Source organism: Phacochoerus africanus, chromosome 4, assembly GCF_016906955.1.
Source record: "Phacochoerus africanus isolate WHEZ1 chromosome 4, ROS_Pafr_v1, whole genome shotgun sequence".
Lineage (NCBI taxonomy): Eukaryota > Metazoa > Chordata > Mammalia > Artiodactyla > Suidae > Phacochoerus > Phacochoerus africanus.
Window position 1 is genome coordinate 50,112,269 of NC_062547.1, and position 23,265 is coordinate 50,135,533.

The 23,265-nt window shown below is 42.5% G+C and overlaps 1 protein-coding gene across 1 annotated transcript in view; it reads right to left on the minus strand.

Annotated features, from left to right (window-relative positions):
- Positions 1 to 208: 208 nt before the first annotated feature.
- CTR9 (CTR9 homolog, Paf1/RNA polymerase II complex component) overlaps positions 209 to 23,265 on the minus strand; it is a 28,736-nt gene continuing 5,679 nt past the window's right edge. The window contains exons 5-25 of the mRNA XM_047776282.1: positions 23,165 to 23,254; positions 21,512 to 21,660; positions 20,191 to 20,298; positions 16,000 to 16,107; positions 15,651 to 15,887; positions 15,335 to 15,424; positions 15,091 to 15,219; positions 14,802 to 14,985; positions 12,900 to 12,988; positions 12,174 to 12,359; positions 11,469 to 11,556; positions 10,859 to 11,007; positions 8,957 to 9,073; positions 8,668 to 8,813; positions 7,364 to 7,435; positions 6,440 to 6,575; positions 5,874 to 6,020; positions 5,081 to 5,238; positions 3,473 to 3,569; positions 3,135 to 3,247; positions 209 to 1,299 (exon numbers count right to left, since the gene is read on the minus strand). Of these exons, the coding sequence (XP_047632238.1) occupies positions 879 to 1,299; positions 3,135 to 3,247; positions 3,473 to 3,569; positions 5,081 to 5,238; positions 5,874 to 6,020; positions 6,440 to 6,575; positions 7,364 to 7,435; positions 8,668 to 8,813; positions 8,957 to 9,073; positions 10,859 to 11,007; positions 11,469 to 11,556; positions 12,174 to 12,359; positions 12,900 to 12,988; positions 14,802 to 14,985; positions 15,091 to 15,219; positions 15,335 to 15,424; positions 15,651 to 15,887; positions 16,000 to 16,107; positions 20,191 to 20,298; positions 21,512 to 21,660; positions 23,165 to 23,254 (3,014 nt within the window). The 3' untranslated portion in view covers positions 209 to 878. The remainder of the gene's footprint in view (positions 1,300 to 3,134; positions 3,248 to 3,472; positions 3,570 to 5,080; positions 5,239 to 5,873; positions 6,021 to 6,439; positions 6,576 to 7,363; positions 7,436 to 8,667; positions 8,814 to 8,956; positions 9,074 to 10,858; positions 11,008 to 11,468; positions 11,557 to 12,173; positions 12,360 to 12,899; positions 12,989 to 14,801; positions 14,986 to 15,090; positions 15,220 to 15,334; positions 15,425 to 15,650; positions 15,888 to 15,999; positions 16,108 to 20,190; positions 20,299 to 21,511; positions 21,661 to 23,164; positions 23,255 to 23,265) is intronic.

Consider the following 23,265-nt stretch of genomic DNA (forward strand, 5'->3'; position numbering starts at 1 on the left):
TAACTATTACCTTTAAATGGTTAATCACCAAGTTATTGAAGATAAAAATATATACTAGTACCTTAGTTTTCTTGCATCTTTTAAAAAACTCCACCAACCTCTGGCTTAATTCAGGTTCTTCCAAATAGTTGCATAGTTTACTGATGCTAAATTTTCATAGACAAACATACCACGCCAAAAAAAAAAAAAAGAGAGACAAAGTTACACCTAAAGTTGGTAAAAGAATTTATTATGTGGCTTAGGTAGGTCTTGGCATTCTACTAACAGAAAAGCATTTTTCCACATTTTGTTCAACCTAACAAATTATATATTTGTGTCTTTATCTACATGGCTGCAGGATTACACTATCGAAGAAAACCTTCCTTTCATTTGTACTTTGGTGCAATTATACAGTAGATACCTCTTCCTCCGGAAAACAAAAATATTCTTGACCTAAACTTGAAATGGAACGAAGATATTAATACCAAGTTTCTCGCACCACTTGGTAAAAGATTGCAATAAAAATCCAAACAGTATACAGCTTAACAAAGAAAGAAGATGAGATGCCTGCCACAGTCTCGGTCTAACCTCCCTACAGGAATGCTTTAGCGTGTGAGTTTATTTTACTGTAGTTTTCACATATGACAGGTGGAACTGTACCATAATGAAGAAGAGTTGCCTTCTTCATTTGCTCAAGAGACGCAAATATTGGGCTCTGGCACAGACAGGTCTCGAGGGGCAACGTAACAAATGGCTAGAACCAAAAAAAAAAAAAAAAAGCCTTAGGGAAAAAAAAAATTTCACCACGGTGGGACTAAACACCTGAAACGTTTTGATCACAGCTTTCATAGATTAAAAAAAGTCCCCTCCAGAGATGAAGCTTATTTAGGAAATGAGGCCTAGTCGCTGTCCTCGGACCCGCGCTCCGAGCCGCGCTCCGAGGCCTCGTTGTTGGAGGCCTCAGGTTCGGATTCGTTGACGGAGCAGCGGCCGGAGCCCTCGTTGTCGGATGCTCGGTCGGAGTCGTGGTCGGACTCGGCGCTGGGGGACGCGGGCCGAGAGTCCACCTCGGAGCCTCCGGAGCGGCTCCGGCCGGACTGCAGGGACTCGTTGTCAGACTGTTCGGAGCCCGACGGCCGGCGCTTTCGGGCCGGCTGGTCGCTGTCGGAATCCTCGTCCGAGCGGGGCCTCCGGGGCCTGCGGGGGCTGCCGGCCTCGCTGCCCGACTTGTTCTGGTTCTCGTCCGACTCGCTCTCCGAGGAGGCGCCCTTCCTCCGCCGATCGCCCTCGTCCGAGTCGCTGTGGCCGTGGCGGGCATGCCTGGCAAAGACAAAACACCCGTTAGACCCCGGGGTCCTGGCCCAAGGGGCCGTGACAAGCAGGGGGTGACCTTAAAAAGGGGTGGGGGGGGGCTGGCATTTAACGGTCTTCACCTAAAAGCTTTTGACAAGGGTGTTCATTTTGTGGCATCTGTTGGGTGTACTTTTTTGTAAGTGTGATACCCGTTCATTATAAAAAGGATTAAACAGGAGAAATGAATAAGGTGCTTTAAGACAGGATAGAAACAGTGAAGGGTGACTCTCACTGGTTATACCCACACCTCCCATCAGAATGAAGCATTTCTCAATTTTGTTTGTAAAGTTATGAAAAGGAGGAGATGTATTTATTTGAATAACGAATACAAAATACACGTGAGAACACTTTTTCCCGTATAACGTGGTTTTGGTTTATCTGTCATTCTCCACTGTCTCCAAAGCACAGAGTCCTTAGGGGCAGGACCAGTGGTGCCTTTTTCCTCTAACCCCCAGCACTTAGCTCATTATCTCATGGCATGGATGTTCAGATGTCTTCTTTTTTTTTTTTTGTCTTTTTGCTATTTCTTTGGGCCGCTCCTGCGGCATATGTAGGTTCCCAGGCTAGGGGTCGAATCGGAGCTGTAGCCACTGGCCTACGCCAGAGCCACAGCAACACGGGATCCGAGCCATGTCTGCGACTTACGCCACAGCTCACGGCAACGCCGGATCGTTAACCTACTGAGCAAGGGCAGGGACTGAACCTTCAACCTCATGGTTCCTAGTCGGATTCGTTAACCACTAGGCCATGACGGGAACTCCCAGATGTCTTCTTAATGAATGAATGAAATGATGGCTATGAAAACAACACAGCGTAGGATGGCATTAAAAAGTCCTAATCTAGGAGTTCCCGTCATGGCTCAGCAGAAATGAATCTGACTAGCATCCATGAGGACGCAGGTTCGATCTCTGGCCTCGCTCAGTGGGTTAAGGATCCAGCATTGCTGTGAGCTGTGGTGTAGGCCACAGACACAGCTTGGACCTGGCATTGCTGTGGCTGTGGTGCAGGTTGGCAGCTGTAGCTCCGATTTGACCCCTAGCTTGGGAACTTCCATATGCTGCATGTGCGGACCTAAAAAGACTAAAAAAAAAAAAAAAAAAAAGAGTCCTAGTCTAGGAATCCAAATTTGGAGCTTGAGGGGCAAGTTCAGGATGAGAAGACTAGACTACTGTTTCACCAAGTGGGCGAAAGTCTAGGATAAGCCCTTCATGGAGCTGGTAGCACTGAGTCATTGTTACTGCCTAACTAGGAGGAAACGGAAACGGTCAAGAAAGTCTCTTTCTCGAAGTTCCCATCGTGGCGCAGCAGAAACTAATCCGACTAGGAACCATGAGGTTGTGGGTTTGATCCCTGGCCTCGCTCAGTGGGTTAAGGATCCAGTGTTGCTGTGGTGTAGGCCAGCAGCAGTCGGACCCCTAGCCTGGAAACCTCCATATGCCGTAGATGCGCCCCTAAAAAGCAAAAAAAAAAAAAAAGTCTCTTTCTCTCTGTGACCAAGATCAGGCTACTCATAATACTTTAAAAGCCAGTCAATGGCAGTGCAGCAAAATGATACATTTTATTTAAGCGGATGTCATCTGGAAGGTTTCAGCTAATATCCATGAAGAAATGAGATTTCAAAAATAGGTTTCCTTCTTTGAGGGACAAGCATGTGGTAGGACAAAATGACAAGATTAGAGTGAGATGTGTGCTAAGCTTTCTTCCAGTTCTAAGATTCTAAGAGGCTGCAGAGACAACAGACACTTTGGCACAGACACTCACAGGCCTCTTTCATTAGAACATATCAAGTGAAAAATTCCTACCCTTCATCAGCGATTTTCAGCTTATCTTCATCAGACGAATCATCACTTGATGATATTATGGCTTTGGATTTTATTTTTCCCTTCATTGAAGGAGGCAGACGTTCTGGCTTGGGCTGAAGAAAGAAGATCAACATAACAGATTAGTCAAGACTCTTAGGTTAGGCTGTCTTGTTAAGCTGGGTTTGCACTGCAATGATACCAACCAATAAATGGCAACCAATAAAGTTCGAAAACAAGCATCTGTGCTTGAAGAAACGGCAGGGCAAGAATGTACTCCAGTGTACTGCAGTCCTTTACGCCCACCGGGGACAGAAAACCACAGTATCACAGACACTTACAGCCTTCTTCTTCTCTGCTCTTGGTGGACGGCGCTTTTTGGCTTTGGGGCCGTTTTCTGTTTCATCATCATCAGATCCTTCATCTCCCTTGGGAGGTCTACATAGTGAACACCAAGAGAAAAACTGTCAAGATTTGCTCAAGCCCATAAAGTCCATTGCCATTCAAATAGTAGGTTTTTTTTTTTTTTTTTTGCTTTTGCTTTTTAGGGCTGCCCTTGTGGCATATGGAGGTTCCCAGGCTAGGGGGTCAAATCAGAGCTATAGCTGCTGGCCTATGCCAGAGCTACAGCAACGCAGGACCTACACCACAGCTCACAGCAATGCCAGATCCTTAACCCACTGAGCGAAGCCAGGGATGGAACCCGCATCCTCAAGGATCCTAGTGGGATTCGTGAACCGCTAAGCCACGAAGGGAACTCTGCCATCCAAATAGTATCAATCACTCTGAATACCCTTCTCTATGAGGGTGGGCCTCCACCACAGGATACACTCAAGGACAGAGGCCACAAACTACTCTTGCTGCACATGGCTCAGGGGTCTGAAAAACTCTGTATTTTTGCCATATCTGCTGACTAATTTAGTCACTGTGAGGCCTCTTATTAGTCTAAGATGAGCTTGAATCTTTTTTCTGGAAGGACAGAGGATGTGGGAAAAGACCCAGGCTCCAGACTTCACACCCTTTCCCTCATCTTCCTTCCTTCCCAGCTGCTCACTCCAGGCCTGCCACAGCTTTCGTCAATCCCACAAGTTTGCACCTCAGTGAATTCAACAAGCAGTCAGCTGCGGGGTGGGAAGAACAGGCCTTGGTAAGACTGGAGGAGTCTGGACAGCGAGGCACCATGAGAGGATTGGCGCAGCTCCCGGGCACCTCCAGGTTAGGCAGGGGCACAGCACCACTTGCTGTAACAGCGGGAAGCACTGGGAGGACTGAAAGGCCTTTCTTTCACCTAAATTCACATTTTCTACATCCCCTCAGACCAGGAGCTGGGCCATCGCCATTACCACTTTACGGAGAGGAAACAGAAGCTCAGCGGCTCTTCTAAGACTGCATGTGGATACTGAGTGTGAACACACTAAGTTTTCTCATCCTAAATTGCATATATTTCCCAACAAGCATTGCAACTTTACTGTCATAAGAAAGGCAATTATGACTGACGCAGAGCTCTCAGAAGCAAAGCTGTGGGGATGTGTGGAGATTCCAAGCACTCAGGGCCTTTGGCCATGGGGTCCATGTTAGGATTAAAGCAGGAGGTAGGGTAATGAAAAGCTTTTCCTTGTCTGGGCGGATCAAGGGATTACTGGGTGTGAACTAAGACTCAGAAGGTGAAAAGTCTTTTGCCACTTTTGTGAAGTTATTTAAAACCCAGGTGACTTATTTATTTTTTGTCCTTTTAGGGCCGCTCCCGCAGCATATGGAGGTCCCCAGGCTAGGGGTCTAATTGGAGCTGTTGCTATCGGCCTACACCACAGCCACACCAGATCCTTAACCCACTGAGTGAGGCCAGGGATCAAACCCGACACCTCCTGGTTCCTAGTCGGAGTCGTTCCCGCTACGCCACAACGGGAACTCCAAACCCAGTGATTTAAAAGGCTACTCCATGATACCACCTTCTCCTCTTCTTCTTCTTCCTCTCGCCACCCTCCTCCTCTTCGCCTTCTGGCTCACTGCCACTGCCCTTCCTTCTCTTCTTCTTTTTGGATATTGGCAGGTCATCGTCGGTGTCATCGTTGACAAATTCATCAAACTCTCCTCCCTTCTTGGACCGCTAGAATCCAAATAAGACCACCGTCAGTGCCTTCCTGGCTGGTGGAAGGTGGCTGGCACGAGTGTTGGGGTATGAAGGAGGCTGCGTCCCATCCCTCCTCTAAGGTGTGTGGAAGAGGTGTCTGGTGAGGCCCATACTTTAAAGATGTCTAATTGGGATGAATACCCCCAAAGGCAAAAATCAACTACAAGATCGAGACAAGGTCAACTAACTGTACTGAGATACACTCAAATTCACTTCTAAATACTAGACACCATTTAAAGTAGTCTCTGTGTTGGAAGACTGTCTCTCAGCAGAGGAGGCCAAAGCTCAGGACTAAGTACTGAATGAGTCTAACCAATTAACTTCATTTTTTTTTTTTTTGTCTTTTTAGGGCCACACCTGTGGCATATGGAGGGTCCCAGGCTAGGGGTCAAATTGGAGCTGCAGTTGCTGGCCTACACCACAGCCACAGCAATGCTGGATCCGAGCCACGTCTGCAACCTACACCACAACTCACTGCAACACCAGATCCTTAACCCACTCAGTGAGGTCAGGGATTGAACCTGCGTCCTCATGGATGCCAGTGAGATTTGTTTCCGTTGAGACATGACGGGAACTCCCTAACTTCATTTCTAACTGGAGGCATATCTTACCCGGCCACCACCGCCACCTCGTTTCTTTTCTTTTGTTGCTTCAGTCTCTCCAGTAAACATAAGAATATTTTTGGTCTTCTCTACATACTGGGCTCGCTGTTCCAAAAGTTTCTTTTGCTCTTCTTTTTCTCTGAGACGTTTCTCTTCCTATGAGAATAAAAAGGGTAGGAAAAAACTCATCAAAATGTTCTTATAACCAAAAACATCATGACTACCATCAAAAAGACTTTTTTTTTTTTTGGTCTTTTTGCCTTTTCTAGGGCTGTTCCCTCGGCATACGGAGGTTCCCAGGCTAGGGGTCAAATCAGAGCTGTAGCTGCCGGCCTACACCACAGCCACAGCCACGTCAGATCCAAGTGGTATCTGCGACCTACACCACAGCTCATGGCAACACTGGATCCTTAACCCACTGAGCAAGGCCAGGGATCGAACCCGCAGCCTCATGGTTCCTACTTGGATTCGTTAACCACTGAGCCATGACGGGAACTCCAGGACTTCTTTTTTAACATACAAAGTGTACGTATGCACATCTTTAGTTCTAGTTTAACTGAAAATATAATAAATACCTGTTCTTTGAGAAGCTTTTGCCTTAACAGTTCTTTCTCTTGCTCTTGTTTGGCCCGCAACTCCCTTTCCTCTTCATCTTGTTTGCGCGCCCGGGCCACGTGGTACTGGGCCTGGCTCAGCAAGTCAGAGCATTGCCTAGAACATTCCAAATTTAGAGAAATATGAATGCAGCCACAATACTTTTAATTCAAAGACTCAGAACATCACCTCTTCCTTATACACATTTGAAGCAAGATCATTAGGTGATACCTATGGGGAGTCTTAATTAGCAAAATTAACTTAGTTTTGGTCTTTTGTCTTTAAAAGGCCGCAAAGGAGGCATAATGGAGGTTCCCAAGCTAGGGGTTGAATCAGAGCTACAGTTGCCGGCTTATACCACAGCCACGGCAACGTGGGATCCAAACTGCATCTGCGACCTACACCACAGCTCAGGGCAATGCAGGATCCTTAACTCACTGAACAAGGCCAGGGATTGAACCCGAGTCCTCCTGGATACTAGTCAGGCTCATTAACCACTGAGCCACATTGGGAACTCCTAACTTACTTAGTTTCTTATAAGCCCAAATTGTCAGCTATGTTACGTTTCCAAATTGTTACCGTCTTCCCAAAACACAGCTAAAAAGATTCCCGACATTAGTTTCACATGTGCCTCAGAATCAGGAATCTTGCTTCTGACTACCTAGCCAATGTGAGTGAAATAGAAAAGCATTTTCCCATACAACTTAAGTACTCAAACTAAATTAACTTTGCCACATTCCCTGAAAGGACCCTTAGGAAAAAGCCTTGGTGAGGTTGGAGAGCCCCAGAGAAGGATGTGAAAGACTTGCCTCTGGAAAGTCAGGAACCCGCTCCCAGCCCACATTCCAGCCCACATCGATATCACTGCCTCACTCAAAGTCACCTTCCCTAAATAGTAACATTACCTGGCTTCTGTAGCAGCGAGGGCCAAATCGAATCTCATTTTATCTCCCACTTTACTCAAGTAGCTGAAGTATCTAAGTGGAATGAGAAAATAAAATACTTTGAAAAAATTAATGAAACAGACCCTTTAGGTTTTTAATCTGTTCTACAAAAATAGTCTGACAGAAGGGTTACATACTGACTGAACTTAATGAATACTTAATACTTAAATGAATGTATGCAATACATGAAGGGCTGTCATCTCAATAGAAAAAAAATACATATGTAACTCACTTAAAAAGGATTCTCATCAATACACCACTTGATAATAGCAAGTCATGAAGAGAAGCAAAGTTATATTTAACAATTATCAGGAAATTCACAAACAACCAAAAATCAATCCAAGCAACAAATATTTACTAAACACTAAATTTACTAAATATATCAGCACAGAAGTTAGGAGGCTTAAGCCATGAAAGTATTTATAATCTACTGGGCAAGGCAAGAAATGCTGAAGAAAGAATTCAAATAAGGTTGGACAAAACCTGAAGAGATGTTAGGTCTTAATTTTACCATATACTGAAATACCAAATAAATACTAAAAAACTACATAAATTTTGAGCTGAGTCAATTAAACTTATTCAGTATTGAAGAGGAAAGGCCTTAATCTTAGCTCAATGAAAATGAGTTATCTCATAAAAAGACACTGGTATAGTAAGTAAAACTAACATAAGCAGAGTCTAAAAATTTCTAGTGTGTAAAATGCTGGGTCATATTATTGTCAGATTAATGAAAAATCTAGGGCAAGCTTGCAAAGCTAGCTAGTCAGTTCTAGGGGCCAGGCTAGAAGAGCCAAATCTAGCAGGACCTCGGCTATGGTTTGGCGCCACCTGATGGCAGCTGTCTGCTTTGGCTTAAAAATTGCCGGAATGATTCTAACAGCAAGTGATTCTCTTGAGGGTAGAGATTTTCTTTTTCTTCTTTTTTTTTTGTCTTTTTGCCTTTTCTTGGGCCACTTCCCACGGCATATAGAGGTTCCCAGGCTAGGGGTCTAATCGGAGCTGTAGCTGCCAGCCTACGCCAGAGCCACAGCAACTCGGGATCTGAGCCACGTCTGCAACCTATACCACAGCTCACGGCAACGCTGGATCCTTAACCCACTGAGCAAGACCAGGGACCGAACCCTCAATCTCATGGTTCCTAATCGGATTCGTTAACCACTGCGCCACGACGGGAACTCCCGAGGGCAGTGATTTTTCAGCACCTTTTGAGACAGAAGGATTTAAAGAAACAAAGCGTTTCAAAGGTTGTTCCTACAAAATCTTACCTGTGTGCAAGCTCCAGTTCTTTCACAGCATTAAGTACTTCCTTCAGATTACTCTTTTCATCTTTCAGGACAGAGGTAGCTAATCTTTGCAGGACCAAGGCCACATTAAACATAAGAACTGTATCACTGGGTGCCACATGTCTAGCCTATAAATAAAAAACAAAGCAGATCTTTCATATGATCTAATGGCATGAAAAGGATTTTAATCAAATAGAGTGTCAAGTATGTAAGCATGCATACAACAGAGTAAAAAATTCAATGCAGCATAGAACTGAGTTCTCCTTTTTACCTTCAGCAAAGTCTGTTTGCATTCCTGTAACTTGCCACACTTGAAGAGGGCCCGGGCCAAATAGAGTACAACTTCCGTGTTCTGGTGCTTATAGAACTTTCGGAGGCAGTTTTCATACTACAATAAAAGAAAAAGTTAATTAAAATGCAACGAAGATTAGATGATAGTCACTTTGTAATAAAATGTCAAGAGATTTTAAAGCCATATGAGAAGGAGTTTTATCTTTTCAATGGTTCATTTCCCAGACTAATTTGAGAATGACTTTTTATTATTTTTAAAATTAAAATTTTTTGTTTGTTTGTTTTTCCTTTTAGGCCCGCACCCTCGGTATATGGAGGTTCCCAGGCTAGGGGTCAAATCGGAGCTACAGCTGCTGGCCTACACCATAGCCATAGCAACACGGGATCTGAGTTGTGTCTAAAACCTACACCACAGCTCACAGCAATGCCAGATCCTTAGCCCACTGAGCAAGGCCAGGGATCGAACCCACAACCTCAGGGTTCTTAGTGGGATTTGTTTCTGCTGCGCCACAACAGGAACTCCTAAGAATGACTTTTTACATTCACCAGGATACAGTTTCACAATGTAAAAATACAGCTGTAAGAAAAACTATATACTCCAAACAGTTTTTCCACTTGAAATTTTGACCAACACTGAAAAGTTAAACAGGCTGGAAGATCTTTTTTAATTTGTTTTGTTTTTTTGGCCACCGTAGCATGTGCAAGTTCCTGGGCCAGGGACTGAACCCATACCATAGCAGTGACCCGAACTGCTGCAGTGACAATGCCTGGTTCTTAACTCACTGCACCACAAGGGAACTCCTGGAAGGTCTTTATGTCTTTAGCAATACGAGTTAGAATAAGCTCATCGACAACTTATTACAAACCCTACACATGGCTCCTTTGGCTCTCTTACCACCTTTTTTAGGATTGGTGGGACCTACTAGAAATAAGCATGAGAAGTCTCACAGTTCTTATTGTTAACTTCTTAGAAAAACCAATACAGTGATATTGGGGTTAATTCTGCCATGAAGATGTCACTTTCTTTTTAGGGCTACACCCACAGCATATGGAGGTTCCCAGGCTAGGGGTCAAATTGGAGCTACAGCTGCTTGCCTATACCACAGCCATGGCAACATCAGCTCGAGCAGCATCTGCAACCTATACCACAGCTCATGGCAATGCTGTATCCTTGACTCACTGAACGAGGCCCAAAACCTCATGGTTCCTAGTCGGATTCGTTTCTGCTGCACCACGACAGGAACTCCAAATCTTTGTATTTCTGACTATAATATTTCCCAGAGCGCCTAAGAGCTTTTCACTTTTCACTATGCTAAAGATGCTGAGCATGACTCTTTTACTTCCAGTTCAAGTATGCAACAAATGTGTAAAGCATAACAAAATTCTACAGTCAAGAAAACTTATCCCCAGGGACTGTTTTTCTTTTTTAAATGTCACTTAATCTTTTTGAACCTCTGTTCTCTCATCTGAGAAACAGCAGGGTAAAACAAGTAAACAAATATTATATCCCACTATCTTCTGGGTACTTACTGCTATACTAGGCAAGTTAGGGCCAAGAAGCTTTCATTCTGGAACCTCACAAAATTCTTCAATTTTATTGGAATCAATGCAATAACCTCACAATTATTTCCATTTTATAGATATGGAAACTAGCTCAGAGAGGATGTCTTTGTTCAAGACATGCAATTAATTAATGGCTGAGCCAGAACTCACATCTCTGTTATTAAAAGACTGGCCTTAGCCTTATATACTTAGGAGCCTCTGAATAGACACAGTGTCACAAGAGACAGCACGCAGCTCCAGGGCAGGGTCAGAATGGTTAAGAAAACAAGTGCTCAACAAGGAACACAATATAAAAGCATCTTGAAAAATAAGACATTACCATCTGAACGGCACTGATGTATTGCTTCTGTTCCACGTAGATGTGTGCTAGGTTCAACCACACATCACTGATATCTGCTGTTGCTTCTCTTACTTGGGCAAATACATCACGAGCTTCTCGGAAATAGCCTTTATGGGCTAAAACAGCTCCTAAAGTTAAAAAATGTTCACATTTAAGAATTTTCTCATTGTAGCCAGAAAAACAACTTAAAGTCCTATTTTATTTATTTATAGCCGAACCCTCAGAACATGGACGTTCCTGGGCCAAGGACTGAACCTGTGCCACAGTAACAACTCAGTTTTTCCACTTGAAATTTGAACCAACACTGAAAAGTTAAACAGACTGGAAGGTCTTTTTTAATTTGGTTTTTGGCCACTGTAGCATGTGCAAGTTCCTGGGCCAGGGATCAAACCCGTACCACAGCAGTGACCCAAACTGCTGCAGTGACAATGCCTGGTTCTTAACCTGCTGTACCACAAGGGAACTTCTAAAAGTCCTGTTTTAAAACAACTACCTTTATTATGTGTACAGAGAAAATGTGATCTACAAAAAGTTCCCCCCAAAGCCTTCATTTCACAAATTGTTATGGATATCCAAATCTTGTAATTACCTATGCCATTAGCAGCATATAGATTCTTTGCATCATTTCTGAGTACTTGCTTGTAGATGGCCAGAGCACGATCTTGATGACGCTTTTCCTGTAAAAAAGGACATATAAAGAACAAACATTATTTAAAAAAAAAATCAAACAAGAATAAAATGAGGAGTTCCCGTCATGGCTCAGTGGTTAACGAATCTGACTAGGAACCATGACGTTGTGGGTTTGATCCCTGGCTTTGCTCAGTGGGTTAAGGATCTGGCGTTGCCGTGAGCTGTGGTGTAGGCTTCAGACATGGCTCAGATCCTGAATTGCTGTGACTCTGGTGTAGGCCAGCAGCTGATTCGACCCCTAGCCTGTGAACCTCCATATGCCTAGGGAGTGGCCCTAGAAACGGCAAAAAGACAAAAAAAAGAATAAAACGAGTAGGAATTTTGTTTTTTTTTTCAGTCTTTTTAGGAATACCTGTGTGGCATACGGAGGTTCCCAGGCTAGGGCTCAATTTGGAGCTGTAGCCACTGGCCTATACCACAGCCATAGTAATGCCAGATCCAGGCCGAGTCTGCAACCTACACCACAGCTCACGGCAACACTGGATCCTTACCCCACTGAGCAAGGCCAGGGATCGAACCTGCATCCTCATGGATACTAGTCAGATTCATTAGCGCTGAGCCATGACGGGAACTCCTCAATTTTGTTTTAAAGATATGAAATTACCTTTTCTCTATCTCGGGTGGGCTGATGCAAAGTTTGGAGCCAGACATTGCCAAGGGCCAGCATAGAGTAAGTGTCACTCTGAGTAGATGGTTGTTTTAATATCCTCTCGAATTTTTTCTGGCCTGGGCCCCATTCTTGTTTTGCCAAATGAAGATTACCAATTAAAGACCAAGCATCTGGATGGTCCTGGAACACACATTAAAAGGAAGCAAAATTTGTAATTTGAATTCAGACACATCAGTTATCTTTCCACAAGAGCTGAAAGACCACTGGTTACTAAAGAGGTTTACAGGCTACAGCGACAACTTTGTTCTTCCAACTGAGTGCTGAGAAGAATTAGTGATTTGAAAAATTCCTTTTAGTAAAAATTCCATTTATTGTGTAGTTATCAGCATCAGAAATGCAAAAGAATGGAATACAGTAAAAAAAAATATCAATGTACTGCCTACGGCAAGGGCACACAAAGATTTATAAAACTTTCGTTTCAGTTGTTTATATACACACACGTGTAGGTACAGGCTGCGATGTGAAATCTATTTCTTACTGTGGACCACGATCCAAACGTTTAGATGATTTCTAACCTCTTTACCATCTTTAACAAGTAAATGGAAAAAATGGAGATGCCAGTCCCAGAAACATATGATAGCCAATACAAAGAAAAGCTAATTTGCTGGGGGAAAATGATGAAATAATTATTTTTCAAAGCCAAGAGTTAGTATTACCAACCTGATTAATCTGAAGAGCTTCCTTAAACCAATCTGAAGCCTCATAAAAGTTTCCTTTATCTCTAGCCATGGCTCCTAGGCGCAGATAGCCTGAAAATATGCAAGTTTTTATGTGAAAAAAACATTAGCAATACAATAGGATCATAGTTTTAAAGTCATATGTTGTTTTTCACTAACGCAATCATACAATGAATAGAAAAATCCCACAGGTGAAAAAATATCAAACATCAATATAATTAATTAACTGATAAGTTAAAGAGTAACTGTCACCATTGAATCTTACTGTTTAAATCTTATATTTATCGCTTCCTCTCCATTCCCTAGGCTGGCACTCCAGACGGAGTCCTCATCTCAAGCTATTTTAAAAGCTTGGCATTGTTTTCTTTCCAGTTTCTCTCTGATGCCCAGTACTGCCAGTTATTTTTTCTTAAAAAGCTGCTTGGCACATGACACGGGCTACTAGGGATTACCAGTTAGGTAACCTGGGCTCTAACTGTGGCTCATTCACTTAAATAATAATAAAAAAGTGTCACACAAATGTAAGTTCTTATTTTCTCCAGAAAATGTCCCTCCCCCCAAGAAAGCAACAATGACTTACTACTGCCTATCAACTCAATTCAACTTTAGCCTGGCATTCAACTAAAATCTCACTTTTTTCTTCCTTTTTTTTGGTCACCCCACAGCCTATGTTGCTCCTAGGCAAGGGGTGAGATCTGAGCTATAGTTTCAACCAACACTGAATCCTCAACCCACTGTGCCAGGCTGGGGATTGAACCTGTGTCCCAGTGCTCCAGAGACACCACCAATCCCATTGCACCATAGCGTGAACTCCTCTTATTTATTTTAAATCACTTTTGCAACCATAACAGTATGACAGGGCCAAGTTAATAGCTCTTGATGTGACCATAGTTAAAATATCACAGCTTTAGGTTCTTTTAAGGAAAGTACAGCATATAAATTAATTAGAAACTTTCCAGGAGTTTCCATTGTGCCTCAGTGGTAACAAACCAGACTAGTATCCATGAGGATGCAGGTTCAATTCCTGGCATCCCTCAGTGGGTTAAGGATCCGATGCTGCCAGGAGCTGTGGTGCAGGTCGCAGATGTGGCTTGGATCTGGTGTTGCTGTGGCTGTAGTGTAGGCCGGCAGCTGTAGCTCTGATTTGACCCCTAGCCTGGGAACCTCTATATGCTGCAGGTGCAGCCTTAAAAAACAACAACAACAACAAAAAACTTTCCCAGTTGTGCAATGTCTAGGAGTTTCTGATGTGGTGCACTGGGTTAAGAATCTGACTGTGGAGGCACAAGTTCATCCCCTGGTCCTGCACAGTGGGTTAAAGGATCCATAACTGCCACAGTTGCAACGTAAGTCGCAGCTGCTGCCCAGATTCAATCCCTGGCTCAGGATGTTCCATATGCTGCAGATCCAGCCATTTAAAAAAGAAAAAAAAAGAAAAAAAAAAAAAGCAATGTCTACGTTGTAACAGCTCAAAGTAGGACAATTTTAGTAATAATTATTTAAAGGACACTTTTTTCTCACTGTTAGAAACACTGCAAAATATTTATATGAAATCAAAGTAGGACTATCATAAAGGCCCACCCATAACCGAATATGCCAAGGAGTTATTATTATAAGTTTAATAAAGGCAGCTGGCCCACTGAAGATACCTAGTCTATGAAATATGATTCAACTGGTTTTTAGCTATTTTTGTTTCTAACACAAATATAAGTGAAGCAGCATCTTTGCCTTTTTAAGGTCACAAATCTGCCTTGAAGAAGAGAGACCATTATCAGAATTTTTTGCTATCGGTTCTAAAAAAGATTTTTCTTTTCCCCCCAGGCTACATTTTTTTGCTGCTGTTGTGGGCATTTAAATACATTAAAAGGAAGTTTAAAATCCTTACAGTCAACATAATTAGGATGTTCCCGTAAGATGTTTTTATATAGTTTCTCTGCTTCGTGGAATTCACACATGGCCTCATATAACCTGGCTAAATTGTACGACGTTGTAACAGAAATGGCATTGTAATAATGTTCATCATGCTCAGCTTCTGCCTTGGCACGATCCAAGGATGCCAAAAAGTATTTCTAGACGAACGGAAAATTACAATGTTAACAGATGTGGGTGACACATCTCAAAATCTGTACATTGAACTTGATAGTCCAAAAGAAGGACTATCTCTGTGTTCCTACCTTTGCCTCGCCTAGATTTCCAAGTCGGAAATGGAGGGCCCCCACATTATTCAGAATCTCGGGGGGGACATCAGCCTGCACCTTCTCCTGAAGGATCCGTGTTGCTGTTCCGTAGGCTGACAGGGCACCCTGGATTTTCAAGGTGGACAGAATGAGGTGTAAGTGAAAACGAGAGACTGAGAAACATTACAGCAGGCTTATCAAAAACATATTTAATTAGGAGGTAAAAAAATGGCTAAGATACCTGTATATCCGTCTGTTCTAAGATTTGTGCCAATTCAATCCATGCTTCAACGTCATCAGGATACTGTTCTGTGACCTTCTTCAAATGGCCCTGGGACAAAAAGAGATCATTAAGCTAAAGCATTCCAACTACAGGCTATGACAGTAAAAACTGGTGGCTATTCTACCCTGTTTAATAAGGCAACTTTTATTTCGACTGGAACAAACTCAGCTAAGAAAAACCATGCCTATCACATTTTTACTATCAACAACAAGAAATGAGGAATGAGCTTCTAAGGATAGCGAACAGAGAATAATGAAGATTTTTTAAAATATACCTTAGCGATATCTCGTTTTTCTTGATCTTCCGAGGCAGCATATAGAGAGCCCAGAATTTTCATAGTTTCATAATTATTAGGATAAGCTTTCAAGACTTTCTCAAAGCACTGGGATGCATTTTCTTTGTCTCCTCGATAAATGTACATTTGTCCCAAACCAAAAAAAGGCAGCACAAAAGAGGACGAAGCAAACTGGGTGGCTTGATAGTAGTACTGGAAAGCTTGGTCATAATCTTCCTAAGAAAACAAAAACAAAACAAGACCAACAAAATGTACAAAAGTTTCAAAAAAAAGATTCGGAAAGCCATTAAAGGATTAGATGTTGAGAGAGGGTATAAAATTAACTTACCTGGACGTGGAATGATCTAGCCAACTGGTAGCAACTTTCTGCTTGCATGGCCTCCACTTCTGTATTATGGAATGCATGGAGGGCTAAGTGCTGGACTTTACTGTAATCCTGAATAAGGAAGATGGCAAATTAATTGTGGGGACTTAAACAGCTCCAACAGTCTTAGAGTCATAAAGCTTCCTCAAATTTCACTTTTTTTTTTTGGTCTTTTTGTCTTTTTAGGGCAGCATATGGAAGTTCCCAGGCTAAGGGAATCAGAGCTACAGCCACTGGCCTACACCACAGCTACAGCCACAGCCACACGGGATCTGAGCTGTGTCTGAGACCTACACCACAGCTCAGGGCAACATTGGATCTTTAACCCACTGAGCAAGGCCAGGGATCGAACATGTGTCCTCATGGATACTAGTCTGATTGGTTAACCACTGAGCCACGACAGGAACGCCCCCTCAAATTTCACTTTTAAGATTTGGTAGCTGAATGAACAATAATAGCACTGTATCATCTTCCTATTCCCCTTGCTGATAAATTCAGGGAAGGTGGGAACTAACATTTGTACAGTACTTCAAATTCGCCTAGTATATCTATTACTTCATTTAACCCCCACAATAATTCCTTGAGGTATTAACCCTATTTTTGTGATGAGGAAACACAAGAGAGGTTAAATCCCTCATTAACAGTAATGGGAGGAATTATAATTTATTGAGAACTTTTCTGTGCAAAGCACTGTGCTAGGAATGACAAGTACACTAGTTCTCAATTTAAAACCCGTGCAACGTGTGCTGTTATTGTCATTTCATTGATGGGAAAATAGAAACTTGAAGTTAAGTTTGTTATCTAAGGTGAAAGCTACAATTTCGGGGTTTTTTCTGACTCCAAGGACATGTTCTATCCCACAAGGGTGGCAAGCGCCAGCGCCTGGACTTGCATTCAGCTCTATTTGAACTCGTGAAAACTCTGTTTGGCCTGACTTTCCTTTGGAGTGATCTCCCAAGAGTCTCAAAGCCAGAATTCATACATCTGGGGTAGAAACAACTTTCTGGTTTGTTTTTTGGCTGTGCCTGTAGCCTGTGGAAATTCCCAAGTCAGGGATCAAACCCGTGCCACAGCGGTGACCCAAGCTACTGCAGTGACAACTCCAGATCCTTAACCCACTGTGCCACAAGAGAACTCCTACTACTTTCCAATTTTAATAAGAATGTGTTATATTCACCTGACTAGAAATCTGGTCTGAAATAGAGTTTTTGTTTGGTCAATGGCCAGTTTCGACTTTTTCTTTTACAATAAAAATAATTATGGGATCACAATTTTTAATAGGAACTATATTTCCCATGAGACAGTATTTAATAAGCATATTGCATTTAATCTTAACTACCACCCCTCAAATCCTATAAAGTAGGTATTATTACTATTTTACGAGTGAGGCAATTAAAGTTTAGGGAAATTAGCTTATTTGCCCAAAGCCACAAAACTATACAGTGGTGATGCCTAGATCTGAACCAAGTAATTCAAACTCCACACTTTTAATTATGTCACACAGCATTTTAACTAAATTTATATATTGTTCGCTGGGATGAGGGTATGGAAATCTCCCGCCTACCTTTTAGGGCTGTTGTAATGACAAACAGAGAACGTTCAGGAACATACTCTGAAAACCTTAAAGACATGTATTCAGTGCAAGATGACCTCATGACACCTGGCACAGTGCTGATCACAGATCAGGTGTTCAGGAACACTCAAAGAGATCGGCTGGATTGACATATTTCACTTATGTAATCTTATAAGGTTCTGAATACAGTGATTATGCTCTGTAGAAGCAAGTTTTTATCTTCAGCAGTAGAAAGCGACTAGCATTGAAAAAAATGGGAGGAGTTCCCACTGTGGCTCAGTGGGTTAAGGACCTGAGATAGGCTCCGATATAGGTTGCAGATTCGATCCCTGGCCTTGCTCAGCGAGTTAAGGATCCAGCATTGCCATAAGCTGCGGCACAGGTCACACATGGAACCTGGATCTGGTATTGCTGTTGATGATGGCATAGGCCTACAGCTGCAGCTCCGATTTGAGCCCTGGCCCTGGAACTTCCATATGCCGCAGGTGTGGACATAAAAAGAAAAACGAACAAACAAAAAACTGAAGGAGTTCCCTGGTGGCCTAGCAGTTAAGGATTCAGTATGGTCACTGCTGTGGCTTGGGTTCAATACCTGGCCCAGGAATTTCTGCATGCGGTGGGCATGGCCAAAAACAAAAGACTAAACAAAAAAACTGAATAATTCTCCTTTGGTTCAAAGGAAGCTGTCGTATCAGCTGAGAGCAATGACTATTAGATATGCACTCAGATATTTAGAATCATCAGTCCTCTTTTTTTTTTTCAATAAAAACCAAACTAACGTGTAATTGTGTCATCTTAAAGAGTAATACTTCATTTACTTATAAAATACATTTCCATCATCTCCCTAAACAGTTGCCTTTTAGTACTATAATAGCAACAGCATAAAACTTAATTAATAATTCATTCTGAAAGCGGAGTATGTGTCTATAGCCCAAGAGTAAAGCATTGTGGTTAATAGCTGTGTGACCTCAGGCTGTTAACCCTGCCTCCATCACTCATCCACAAAATGAGCAATGTATTACCCACCTCATAGGATTGTTGTGGATATTATATAAATACATGGCAGGCCTTTTTTTTTTTTTTTTTTTGCTTTTTAGGGCCACACCCATGGCATATGGAGGTTCCCAGGCTAGGGGTCAAATTGGAGCTACAGCTGCTGGCCTATGCCACAGTCACAGCAATGCAGGATCTGAGCTGCATCTGCAACCTACAGCACAGCTCATGGCAATGCCAGATCCTTAACCCACTGAGTGAGGCCAGGGATGGAACCTGAAACCTGATGGTTCCTAGTTGGCACTGCGCCACAATGGGAACTCCCATGGCATGCATTTTTGGCACGCATTTTTAACATGCATTAGTAAGCATAGAATACATATTAACAGCAACTATAACAGCAACACAGCATCTATTATTAATAAGGATTGATGTGGTTTTGTAAACTTTTACCTAAATTGCTATTTAATTAAAGTTCTTAGTACAATTTAGTAGCTGGTTTCAATGACAGATAAAGCTCACGCTTACTATATAAAAACTCTGCCAGTAGAATCTTGGATTTAGTGTTTAAGAAATCTAGAACGCCATTACTTCTACAGAATTAGCAGTAGCTTTAAAAATCATATCATGACCAACATGCAAAAATAAACAAAAATTTCACCATATGTTAGGCTCTTACTAAACTACTAAGACCATGCCTCTCTCCTTTCAGTTAGTGACCTTCTTCTAAAAACCTAGTTCAAGAGCTTTTCCTTCTTGGTGGTGGAAACTCTCCTTAACTACTGTGTTTCCTATAAAACTGAACAACTTTTTTTTTTTTTTTCCCCTCTCTTTAGGGCCACACCTGTGGCTTATGGAAGTTCCCAGGCTAAGGGTCCAATCGGAGCTGTAGCCGCTGGCCTATACCACAGCCACAGCAACACCAGATCTGAGCCACGTCTGCAACCTACACCACAGCTCACAGCAATGCCGGATCCTTAACCCAGTGAGTGAGGCCAGGGATCGAATCTGCGTCCTCACGGATGCAAGTCAGATTCAAAACTGAACTGCTTTTTTTTTTTTTTCATCTTTTTACCATTTCTTGGGCCGCCCCCGCGGCAGGCATATGGAGGTTCCCAGGCTAGGGATTGAATCGGAGCTGTAGCTGCCGGCCTACGCCAGAGCCACAGCAACGGGGGATCCGAGCTGCATCTGCAACCTACACCACAGCTCAGGGCAACACCGGCTCCTTAACCCACTGAGCAAGGCCAGGGATCGAACCCGCAACCTCATGGTTCCTAGTCAGATTCGCTAACCACTGAGCCACAACGGGAACTCCAAAACCTAACTTCTTGAGTGCAGAAATCATGTCTTACTAAATTCCACATTCCCTTCACAATGCTGGGTAGAGTATAAAGGGTCAATAATTATTAAATGAGTGAGTGAATGGACAAACTATCACACCCATCCCCAGATACTAATACAAACTCTAATTTGAAAAAAATTGACTCAAATTTCCTTCTGAGTTAAAAAGAAAGTATTGACTGCATGACAGACAAACAAAAACCAGGACTTATAATGAAACAACTTTAATAAATGATTTCTCCTACCTTTTTGAAGAAAAAGTGATTTGCCAAGTGGTTCAACACCATAGGGTTGCTAGGATCGATCGTATAGGCTCTGGAAAGAAGCTGGACACCATTTTTGATGGAATCAGCCTAAAAGAAAAAGCAATGATGGCAGGGCTGAGTGAAACATTATAGTCTGAAGAAAGAAGGTTATACCAATCTAAGTTTAGATACCAAAATCTAACTCTTGTTTTAGTTACCTTTCACCGGGGATAAAAAAATGTCAAACAATACGGCGGGAATGCAAGTTGGCATAGCCTCTGTGAAAATAGTCTGGAGGTTTCTCAAAAAACTAAAAATAGAACTATCATATGACCCAGCAATTGCACTCCCGGGTATATATCTGAAAAAAATAAAAACACTAATTCAAAGGTACATGCACCCCAATGTTCATAGCAGCATTATTTATAGTTGCCCAGATGTGGAAACAATCTAAGTGTCCAGCAACAGATGAAGGGACAAAGATGTGGTATACTACTCAGCCATAAAAAAGAAGGAAATAATGTCATGTGCAGCAACATGGATGGACTCCGAGGGCATTATGCCAAGTGAAATAAGTCAGAGAAAGACAAATACTATATGATATCGATTATATGTGGAATCTAAAAAATATAACAAACTAGTGAATATATCAAACAAGAAGCAGACTCACAGATACAGAGAACAAACTAGTGGTTACCAGTGGGGGGAGGGGAGAGAGAGCAATATAGCAGTGGGAGAGTGGGAGAGACAGATTATAGAGTGTAAGAGAGGCTCAAGGATGTATTATACAACATGGGGAACAGAGCCAATATTTTGTAGTAACTGTAAGTGGAAAGTAATCTTTAAAAGTGGTATAAAAATAAAAAATTAAAAAATAAAAATAACAAACTTAACTGCAGAGGGATTGCCACTAGAAAGCAGTTCCTGCTCTTTGAAAACAGGGGCATATAATAAATATATCGGCTATCATTGCCCTAAATAATTTACTGTCTTTTCTAGGGCCGATCCCACGGCATATGGAGGTTCCCAGGCTAGGGGTCTAATCAGAGCTGTAGCCACTGGCCTACTCCAGAGCCACAGCAATGCAGGATCCGAGCCATGTCTGCAACCTACATCACAGCTCACAGCAACACCGGATCCTTAACCCACTGAGCAAGGCCAGGGATCGAACCCACAATCTCATGGTTCCTAGTCAGATTTGTTAACCACTGCGCCAAGACAGGAACTCCAAAAGATTACATCTTTTAACAGCTCTGTTGAGATAACAATTCACATTCCTATTCCCCGGACAAATCAGTCGAGAACTAGACAAGGCACATACCTCTTTATTGTTGAGTTCTAGAACAGCCAGTCCCACCAAGGCTCCCACACATTTGGAATTGAGTTCTAGGGCTCTGCTGAATGCCAGACGAGCCTTCTCTAATTTGTTAAGTTTCACGAAGCAGTGGCCCATTCCTAAACGCACTTCCGCTAAAAAATAAAATCAAGTCAGTCTGTCAAACTAGGGCAGTTTTAGGATTCAAAAATTTTTAAATGCTTCAACACGATCTATGAGTTGCAAAAGCCCAGAATTAACCTTAGTATAACGACACTATAAAATCTTTAGGTGTATCACAAACTTGGTTTCACTAGGACAGCACTCTCCCCGATACGGGCCAATTTTCACCTCCCCCACCACACCCTCATCATGGTTACCTTTCTCATCAAAGAACAGAACACCTATAGGAGTGGTATTTTTCTTGTCTTCCAACACTCCTGGCGACACTATACCTTTAATATCTAATTTTTGAACAGTGACTTTATTTATTTATTATTTTTTTAAAGCCACACCTGTGGTATATGGAAGTTTCCAGACTAGGGATCAAATAGGAGCTACAGCTGTGGGCCTACGCCATAGCTACAGCCATGCAGCATTCAAGCCGCGTCTTCCACCTATACCACAGCTTGTGGCAATGCTAGATCCTTAACCTACTGAGTGAGGCTAGAGACTGAACCTGCATCCTCAGGGATATTAGTTGGATTCATTACTGCTGAGCCATAACGGGAACTCCCGAATAGCAATTTTTTTTGGTCTTTTCCAGGGCCAATCCTGCAGCATATGGAGGTTCCCAGGCTAGGGGTCTAATCGAAGCTGTAGCCACTGGCCTATGCCAGAGCCACAGCAATGCAGGATCCGAGCCGTATCTGCAACCTACATCACAGCTCACGGCAACACCAGAGCTTAACCCACTGAGCGAGGCCAGGGGTCGAACCCGCAAACTCATCGTTCCTAGTTGGATTCATTAACCACTGAGCCACGACAGGAACTCCCCGAACAGCAATTTTTAAACAAAGGAAAAAAAGTTTCATTAAGGTCTTAAATACAGTGACTGACTACAGGCACAACTGCAGAGCTATGCTTATAAATGCTTCCCAATTTCAAAGCCATGCCAAAATACAACCATGTTCCTATCTAAGACCAACCTCTCACTGCTCAGGAGACCTCACCCCTTCTCATCTAAGGATACTGCTCCTGCAAACCTCCCCTAATTTTCCTGCATCATCACATTTTCCTTCTCTACTAGATTACTCTCATTCACATAACATTCTCCCATCTTTAAAAAACCCTCTCTCGATTCCATTTCCCTTTCCAGCTGCAAATTCATTCTTACTCTTCCCTAGATTGCAAACTCCTGGAGAGCTCTGTCTACACTTGCCTCCAATTCCTTTCCCTTCCTTTTCTCTTGACTCCACTCCAATGAGTATTTCACCTCTACCATTCCAGGGAAACTGCTTTTAGCAAGGTCACTAATGATTTGTATGCTGCCAAATCCAACGATCATTTCTCATTCCCTATTTTACTTGGCCATTTGCTAAAAACAAATGAGATTTTGGAACGAAAAAGAGTATAGGGCAAAAAGATTATATTAGGATCTACTACTTAGCTTTTGAATCAATCAATTGTACATAGCTTAGCCTTAAAATTTTCCCTTACCTGGACATCCTGGGTTAGTACGCAAGGCTTTCTTATAGTAAGCAAGAGCGCCTCTGTAATCCTTCTTGTTGAATGAAATGCATGCTTTACCTGTAATGATT